This window comes from Zea mays, chromosome 1, assembly GCF_902167145.1.
Source record: "Zea mays cultivar B73 chromosome 1, Zm-B73-REFERENCE-NAM-5.0, whole genome shotgun sequence".
Taxonomy (NCBI): Eukaryota; Viridiplantae; Streptophyta; class Magnoliopsida; order Poales; family Poaceae; genus Zea; species Zea mays.
Genome location: NC_050096.1, coordinates 272,900,582 through 272,910,393, shown reverse-complemented (window position 1 = coordinate 272,910,393; position 9,812 = coordinate 272,900,582). Strand labels below are relative to the sequence as shown.

The 9,812-nt window shown below is 43.4% G+C and overlaps 1 protein-coding gene across 1 annotated transcript; it reads right to left on the bottom strand.

Annotated features, from left to right (window-relative positions):
* Nucleotides 1-982: 982 nt before the first annotated feature.
* LOC100216649 (uncharacterized) lies at nt 983-2,559 on the bottom strand. The gene is made up of 4 exons (NM_001352345.1): nt 2,030-2,559; nt 1,818-1,866; nt 1,584-1,706; nt 983-1,447 (listed from the first exon to the last, which is right to left on the bottom strand). The coding sequence occupies exons 1-4, from the start codon at nt 2,150-2,152 to the stop codon at nt 1,275-1,277; spliced, it is 468 nt and encodes a 155-aa protein (NP_001339274.1). The 5' UTR covers nt 2,153-2,559; the 3' UTR covers nt 983-1,274.
* Between the last annotated feature and the right edge of the window lie 7,253 nt (nt 2,560-9,812).

The window sequence follows — 9,812 nt, the reverse complement described above, 5'->3', positions numbered from 1 at the left end:
GATGTGCTAGCAACGTGCGTGGAACAAGAGAAACTGTGATGACATCTTGGAGTGTATGTCGTCTTAAAGAGAGAGGCGACGACAGCAACTCAAATGAAATCCTCTAGTATGCTAGCACCTTCGTATATATAGACTCTTGTTAATAATTTTTTATCTAAAAATTCTTTAAAATTCTTGTAGATGATAGACATATATTCAACACATATCACTCAAAGGTCGTTGAAAGATGTTTTAGGACTTATTTGATTAGAAATGGATTAATGTCTCACTCTGCTAGGGGTTAGAGGGGATTAAATCCCTTGCTAGTTGAAATTGAGTAGAAGGGGAGTAAATCACTCTCAACCCCCTCCTACACTATGCAACCGAACATGGGCTAAAGAGAACTAAGGGTTAATTTGGTGATAAAGGAAATAAAGAGGATCCACGAGGAGGAATCCCCTTGCTATTTAATTTTGAATAGTATATATATTCTTTCTCATGGATCTCCTCTATTTCTCCGGTCACCAAATCAGCCCTGGAGCAGAATTAATGGCCCGTTTGGCTTGTTGCTAACTATGTCACACTTTGACTAAGGTTAACCGTTTCAATTGAAGAACTAAACTTAGTCAGAAAAGTTAGTCAAAGTGTGGCAAGTTAGTCAGTAAACCAAACATCCTCTTGTAGACTAGTTTGGAAGCTCAATAAAGAAATAAACTAATATTCTCTCAACCCCTCCAATCTCAAAGAAGATTTAAGTTTTCAAACTAGACCTGTTAGTCAAAATTAAATAAATAAAATTAAATAAAAAGAAATTTAATGCCACTCAATCTCCGATCTCTATCGAACAGCATAGATTCAGTCCCAGGAACAAACAAATCGCGCGATCACGAAATCGTTCCGGCGGCAGCGCGTACAAGATACACGAGTGTAGTCTGTATTATTCGTCATTTGCAACAACGTAAGCTACACGAGTGTAGATTACATTGTCCAAGAAGCGAAAAGCAGCATGAGGAAACTTTCTTATACTTATTTTGTACGGTAATACAGTGATAGGAACACGAGATGCTCAAAACCAAACAAGCTATATCTTTAATAATCTCCATATACCTTGTCGTCAGTTTTGGCCGGGTTGGGAGCCTGGGAGCTCGCCAGCTAGTAGCACACATGCCGCCATGTGAGCCGACGCAGAGCCCGGGCCCCGGCCAGCCGGAAAGGACGCCCTAAACCAAGCACGAAAAAGATGTATCGCCCACCAACCGCAGGCTGCTGTTCACATGTCCCTGCGCGCGGCGCGGCTACGGCTTGTGCAGTACCCTGCCGGCGACGACGGCGGCCTCTATGACGAGCGAGATCACGTCGATGACCTCGTCGATCATGCACTTGTTCCCGTTGAACGTGGACGTGCCCTCCCGCAGCCTGGCCAGGCAGTCCAGCAGGGCCTCGTTGCAAGCCGTGCTCAGGTAGTCCACTGCACATGTATACCAACACCATTACACCAATACGTACGTACGCGCGCAGCCGTCATCAGCCCACGTCCATGCGTGCGTGTCGCCGAACTGAAGACTCACTAAGCTTGTGTGTATAAAGATAACGCCGTAACGTACTCTTTGCCTGGACGCAGTTGTCGTGGTGCATGCAGCAGGCGTCCAGCGCGTCGCACGGCGGCTCGCCGGGGCAGCCGCTGTACAGGATGCCGCAGTACTTGCCGTACCGCAGGAACGGCGGCGCTGTCGTAAGACGAGTTATTAACGCCGGTGAGCGGCAGAAGATCATGCATGTCGGGCGCTTAAAGTGAGAGTCGTGTAATAAGAGACGGGTTAATTGTTGTATGTACGTACTCGTGCAGTGGTCCGACTCGCACGTGCGGCTGCACGCCTGCTGCTTGCTCTGCGCGCGAATCAAAGAGCGCAATTAGCGTACAGGGGAGTGGATCAGAGGAGCTAGATTAGTGGGGCAACGTACGGCGTGCTGCGGGTGTGTGGGTGTGGGTGTATGAGCATGATGAAAGCTATTACTCCAACCATGATTTATCCTGCGTACTAGTACGTACCACCCCGTCGCCGGCGGACTGGATGCCGATGTTGAGCGCGGCGGCGGGCGGCGAGAAGAGGGCCGCGCAGACAAGGATGCCGACGACCACCGCCGGGAGTCGCCAGGAACTGCCGCGCTCCATCCTCGCGGGAGCTCTAGAACGAAGTCTCTTCCACCACGCGCGTGCGCGCTCTCTCTCTCTCTCGGTCGCTAGGAGTCTCGTGACGGCACGGCCTGCCGTTCCCGTCCCTGGCGAGACGAGATTATCTAGTGGCGGCGAGCTGGTTTTCCAACTGCAGTTGCGGTGCGGACTTGCCGCTGTGACTGCCTGGCGGCGCTGATTTACAGGCCAGGGTGGTGGGAGGGGGGCGTGCGCGTTTTGGTCGTATTCGTCCCGTGAGTGGATGCTCACGGGCGGCAGGGAGAAGAGACGCCGCGCTCTCTGCTGTGCATGCACCACAAGGTGCGCCAGCGCACCATGCACAGAACCAGAGCTATGGGCCGGACCGATGCCCTCTTTGTCTTTGGGGATGGTTCCTTTCGGCGGAGAATAAACGTTTTGTTGTGTTCACGGGCTCCGGGCTTGTTTTATTAGGGTTTTGGTTTGTCATAGTGCGCGATGAGCCCGAATCACCTACAAGCAGTGTTTACATTTCCGTTTTTACTGTTTCGAAATCTCGTTTTGACTAAAAAATGATCTTTATATTTCAAATTTAAAATCGGAACATATAGAAAACCGCACCATGAAATGCTTCCCGCAGCCGTCCGGGATGAGAAATCACTGAGAAACCGGTTTTCTCGATCGATAAATCAAACTGTCGGATTAATGGAGAAAGAGAAATGGACGTGCAGCGCGCGGCGTTTTGTTTAGCGGCTGGGTGGCGGGAAGCGTTGAACGGGTAGGAGGGAAGCGTTGAACGGATAGGAGAAAAGAGCAAGCGTCTGGGAAGGGGAATGGAGCAGTCGAACATGGACGCCATTAATGGCAGTGTGAATGAGAGGAGAAACGCCCAAGGCGGAAGTGGGGACGGAAGAGGAACTGGCAGAGGTTGGCTATGGCAGTGGTGCGGTCCACGCGAAGGCGAGGCATCGTCGTGGGCTGAGGCGGACATGGCGAGGACCGCTGAGCGATGGCACAGACCAACGTTGGCGTAGTGCTTCGTAGGAACAGAGACCGGCTGCTGAAACGTCCAAGATTGAAGATGAAGAGGTGCTGACAATGTGGGGGCCACATGTCAGTGAATATGAGAGAGGAGGTAGAAGAACTAATGACTGGCTACTAAACGTTCGATTTTTTATTTGTTTTTCTAAATAGAGGTGTGCGTGTGTGCGTTTTCCTTTTTGTGTGTTTTTCTTTTTTTAAATATATATTTCAAAAAAATTATAAATTCGAAAATAATATTTTTTTCTATTCTTATTTTATAACAGAATATATAATAAATATATATATATAATCCGAAAATTATAATAAATCAAAAAATGTTACAAATAAAATATACAGATTTAGATGATGATTATTCAGCGACTCATATATTTCTAAAAAGAATTTATACCAAGAAATAAATCAAAAAAATTGAATTTGGAAATCAAATCAACAAAATATATGCTTCCCTACAAATGCACCAAATACTTGACAAAATTTGTCTATTTAAGAAAATTTTCAATTTATTTATATCAACATTTCATTATTCAAAAACATAAATATTTTTCTTTCTACTCGAAATTAATAAATTAAACGGGGTTACTTTTAATTTATAGATTTAGGGTTTACAGAAACTATGGGGGTGTCCTGTTATTAGGGGCTACCTTTTAGCCCCTTCATTTTATTTCATTTTATTCTATAAATTCTCAAATACGGAAACTAAACTTATTTAGCAATTTAGAGACTAAAATGAAATAAAATGGAGAAACTAAAAATTAACCCCTAAAAATCAAATACTCCCTATGTCAACTCGTTCCCAAGGTATTGGAAAGCGCATGAAATCACCATTAAGATCATTTTATTTCACCTCCATCTATTTTGTCTATTCATATTAGTTATATACTAGTTATTTAGATGCAACATTTATATCACATGTTAGCCTATAAAATTGTGTCATAAAACTCTTCGTTGAGATGTCATTTTTCATTCTTCATTTTATTTTATTTTTATTGATGTGAAAACATTAGAAATGTTGTGATGAAACTGCTACTGACAATGACCTAACCAACCTAATTTAAGGGTCTGTTTGTTACTTTAGTCTATAAACTAAAGTCTAGTTACGAGACTAAAGTTTATTCCTACCATGTTTGATTTTAGGGACTAAAAGTATTCAAAATGCATTAAATGAATCATAGATGACTAAAATAACCTTAACATTCTTCCGCTATTAGCGCAACTGAAATAAAAGAGGGGTAAAAAATGGAATTTATATGTTTTAGTCCCTTTTAGTCACCTCTTGATAGACTAGAGACTAAAACAGTTTAGTCTCTGTTTTAGTCCCATCGTTTGGCAATTTAGGGTCTAAATATGACTAAAATAAAGGAACTAATCTTTAGTCCCTCAAACCAAACTGCGTCTGACTCTCAATTCACAACCGGCAGCAAACCATTTGGACCAGACATCATTAGAACTAGTGTATGGAGGCGCGCCCCATGCGCGCGTGCTGAGCAGCAATATAAATTATTTTTATGGTCAGTTCCGCTGGGGTAATGTATGGATTTCATATGTACACTCAGAGCAGTTGTTATGTAGCACATGTTTTCATAAGTTGAAGGATAAATTTAAACTGGTCCAGTGCTTACAGAAATTGTTGTACTGAGATGATAATTGTAGAGATTATAGCAAGTCTAGAATAGACAGAGAGGACCATACATATTACATTGTATTTCAACAGTGTGTTCCAAGAGCTGGAGATCACAATAAACAAATGCTAAACTGGTAAGGTTTCATCAGCTTAGTTATATATACACAAAAGCATTTGCGCAAAAGTGACGATGGTCGTTAGAGGTACGCAAAGCAGAGCCAATGATCGCATAAATACATACTAAGCTAGAGTAGTTTCATCAGTTTGGTTACTGAAAGTCGCCTAGGGGGGGTGAATAGGGCGAATCTGAAATTTATAAACTTAAGCACAACTACAAGCCGAGTTATCGAGGGCGAAAAACAAATCGCAAGCAAATAAGAAGTGAGACACAAGGATTTGTTTTACCGAGGTTCGGTTCTTGCAAACTTACTCCCCGTTGAGGTGGTCACAAAGACAGGGTCTCTTTCAACCCTTTCCCTCTCTCAAACTGTCACTTAGATTGAGTGAGCTTCTCTTCTCAATCAAACAGGACACAAAGTCCCCGCAAGGACCACCACACACTTGGTGTCTCTTGCCTCGGTTACAATTGAGTTTGATCACAAGAAAGAATGAGAAAAAGAAGCAATCCAAGCGCAAGAGCTCAAATGAACACGAGTGTCGCTCTCTCTAGTCACTATTTGATTTGGAGTGATTCCGGACTTGGGAGAGGATTTGATCTCTTTGGTTGTGTCTAGGATTCAATGCTATAGCTCTTGTAATATGTTGAAGGTGGAAAACTTGGATGCCATTGAATGTGGGGTGGTTGGGGTATTTATAGCCCGAACCACCAAAAGTGGCCGTTGGGAGGCTGTCTGTCGCATGGCGCACCGGACACTGTCCGGTGCGCCAGCCACGTCAGCCGGTCGTTGGGTTCTGACCATTGGAGCTCTGACTGGTGGGGCCTCTGGGCTGTCTGGTGGTGCACCGGACAGGTCCTGTAGACTGTCCGGTGCGCCTTTTGCGCGTGCTCTGTCCTCTGCGCGCGCAGGTGCGCATTAAATGCGTTGCAGTCGACCGTTGCGTGCGAAGTAGCCGTTGCTCTGCTGGCACACCGGACAGTCCGGTGAATTATAGCGGAGCGGCCTCCCATTTTCCCGAAGGTGAGGAGTTCAGCGTCGAGTTCCCTGGTGCACCGGACACTGTCCGGTGCGCCAGACCAGGGTGCCTTTGGGATGTCTTTAGCTCTCTTCATTTGAACCCATTTTTGGTCTTTTTATTGGCTTGTTGTGAACCTTTGGCACCTGTAAAACTTATAGACTAGAGCAAACTAGTTAGTCCAATTATTTGTGTTGGGCAATTCAACCACCAAAATCAATTTAGGAAAAGGTGTAAGCCTATTTCCCTTTCAATCTCCCCCTTTTTGGTGATTGATGCCAACACAAACCAAAGCAAATATAGAGATGCATAATTGAACTAGTTTGCATAATGTAAGTGCAAAGGATACTAAGAATTGAACCAATAAATTCTCATAAGATATGCATGAATTGTTTCTTTACTTTTTTAACATTTTGGACCACGCTTGCACCACATGTTTTTTTTGCAAGTCCTTTTGTAAATTCATTTCAAAGTCTTTTTGCAAATAGTCAAAGGTAAATAAATAAGATTTTGAGAAGCATTTGCAAGATTTAAATTTGTCTCCCCCTGTTTCAAATGCTTTTCCTTTGACTAAACAAAACTCCCTCTCAAGAAAATCCTCCTCTTAGTGTTCAAGAGGGTTTTAGATATTAGTTTTTGAAGTGGGTGTTCCAATTTGAAATTCTTATAAAAAATAAGATATCAATTGAAAAATTCATCATTTCAAACATCTTTTCTTAACTCAAATTTTGAAAATTGGTGGTGGTGCGGTCCTTTTGCTTTGGGCTAATACTTTCTCCCCCTTTGGCATGAATCGCCAAAAATGGATACTAGAGTGAAATATAAGCCCTTGGAACTACTTTCTCCCCCTTTGGCGAACGAGATATGAGTGAAGATTATACCAAAGTTGGAGAGAGGCTCGGAGCGGCGGTGAAGGATGAGTAATTTGATGGAGTGGAGTGGAAACCTTTGTCTTCGCCGAAGACTCCAATTCCCTTTCAATCTATGACTTGGTTTGAAATACACTTGAAAACACATTAGTCATAGCATATAAAAGAGACATGATCAAAGGTATGTTTATGAGCTATGTGTGCAAAACATCAAAAGAAATTCCGAGAATCAAGAATATTTAGCTCAAGCCTAAGTTTGTTGAAAGTTTGTTCATCTAGTGGCTTGGTAAAGATATCGGCTAATTGTTCTTTGGTGTTAATATATGCAATCTTGATATCCCCCTTTTGTTGGTGATCCCTTAAGAAATGATACCGAATGGCTATGTGTTTAGTGCGACTATGTTCAACGGGATTATCCGCCATGCGGATTGCACTCTCATTATCACATAGAAGAGGAACTTTGGTTAATTTGTAACCATAATCCCTAAGGGTTTGCCTCATCCAAAGCAATTGCGCGCAACAATGGTCTGCGGAAATATACTCGGCTTCAGCGGTAGAAAGAGCCACAGAATTTTGCTTCTTTGAAGCCCAAGACACCAGAGACCTTCCCAAGAACTGGCAAGTCCCCGATGTGCTCTTTCTATTAATTTTACACTCCGCCCAATCGGCATCCGAATAACCAATTAAATCAAATGTGGATCCCCGAGGGTACCAAATCCCAAACTTAGGAGTATAAACTAAATATCTCAAGATTCGTTTTACGGCCGTAAGGTGAGCTTCCTTAGGGTCGGCTTGGAATCTTGCACACATGCATACGGAAAGCATAAAATCCGGTCGAGATGCACATAAGTAGAGTAAAGAACCTATCATCGACCGGTATACCTTTTAATCTACGGATTTACCTCCCGTGTCGAGGTCGAGATGCCCATTGGTTCCCATGGGTGTCTTGATGGGCTTGGCGTCCTTCATCCCAAACTTGATTAGAATGTCTTGAATATACTTTGTTTGGCTAATGAAGGTGCCCTCTTGGAGTTGCTTCACTTGAAATCCTAAGAAGTACTTCAACTCCCCCATCATAGACATCTCGAATTTTTGTGTCATGATCCTACTAAATTCCTCACATGTAGATTCGTTAGTAGACCCAAATATAATATCATTAACATAAATTTGGCATACAAACAAGTCATTGTCAAGAGTTTTAGTAAATAAAGTAGGATCGGCCTTTCCGAGTTTGAAGCCATTAGCAATAAGAAAATCTCTTAGGCATTCATACCATGCTCTTGGGGCTTGCTTGAGCCCATAAAGCGCCTTAGAGAGTTTATATACGTGATTAGGATACTCACTATCTTCAAAGCCGGGAGGTTGCTCAACATAGACCTCTTCCTTGATCGGTCCGTTGAGGAAGGCACTTTTCATGTCCATTTGATAAAGCTTGAAGCCATGGTAAGTAGCATAGGCAAGTAAAATGCGAATTGATTCTAGCCTAGCTACGGGTGCATAGGTTTAACCAAAATCCAAACCTTCGACTTGTGAATATCCCTTGGCCACAAGTCGGGCTTTGTTCCTTGTCACCACACCATGCTCATCTTGTTTGTTGCGGAAGACCCACTTGGTTCCTACAACAATTTGGTTAGGACGTGGAACTAAATGCCATACCTCATTCCTAGTGAAGTTGTTGAGCTCCTCTTGCATCGCCACCACCCAATCCGAATCTTGAAGTGCTTCCTCTACCTTGTGTGGCTCAATAGAGGAAACAAAAGAGTAATGTTCACAACAATGAGCAACACGAGATCGAGTAGTTACCCCCTTTTGAATATCGCCGAGGATGGTGTTCACAGGGTGATCTCGTTGGATTGCTTGGTGGACTCTTGGGTGTGGCGGCCTTAGAACTTGTTCATCTTCCTCATCTTGATCATGGGCATCTCCCCCTTGATCATTGCTCTCCTCTTGAGGTGACTCAGCTTCTTGATCTTCTCCTTCATCATTTTGAGCCTTATCCTCATCTTGAGTCGGTGGAGATGCTTGCATGGAGGAAGATGGTTGATCTTGTGCATTTGGAGGCTCTTCGGATTCCTTAGGACACACATCCCCAATGGACATATTCCTTAGCGCGACGCATGGAGCCTCTTCATCACCTAGCTCATCAAGATCAACTTGCTCTACTTGAGAGCCGTTAGTCTCATCAAACACAATGTCATAAGAAACTTCAACTTGTCCAAAGGACTTAATAAAGACTCTATATGCCCTTGTGTTTGAATCATATCCTAGTAAAAAGCCTTATACAGTCTTAGGAGCAAATTTGGATTTTCTACCTCTTTTAACAAGAATAAAGCATTTGCTTCCAAAGACTCTAAAATATGAAACATTGGGCTTTTTACCGGTTATGAGTTTGTATGATGTCTTCTTGAGGATTCGGTGTAGATACAACCGGTTGATGGCGTAGCAGGCGGTGTTGATCGCCTCGGCCCAAAACCGATCCGAAGTCTTGTACTCATCAAGCATGGTTCTTGCCATGTCCACTAGAGTTCTATTCTTCCTCTCCACTACACCATTTGGTTGTGGGGTGTAGGGAGAAGAGAACTCATGCTTGATGCCCTCCTCCTCAAGGAACCCTTCGATTTGAGAGTTCTTGAACTCCGTCCCATTATCGCTTCTAACTTTCTTGATCCTTAAGCCGAACTCGTTTTGAGCCCGTCTCAAGAATCCCTTTAAGGTTCCTTGGGTATGAGATTTTTCCTGCAAAAAGAATACCCAAGTGAAGCGAGAATAATCATCCACAATAACTAGACAGTACTTACTCCCGCCGATGCTTATGTAAGCAATCGGGCCGAACAGATCCATGTGTAGGAGCTCGAGTGGCCTATCAGTTGTCATGATGTTCTTGTGTGGATGGTGAACACCAACTTGCTTCCCTGCTTGACATGCACTACAAATCCTATCTTTCTCAAAATGAACATTTGTTAGTCCTAAAATGTGTTCTCCCTTTAGAAGCTTGTGAAGATTTTTCATCCCA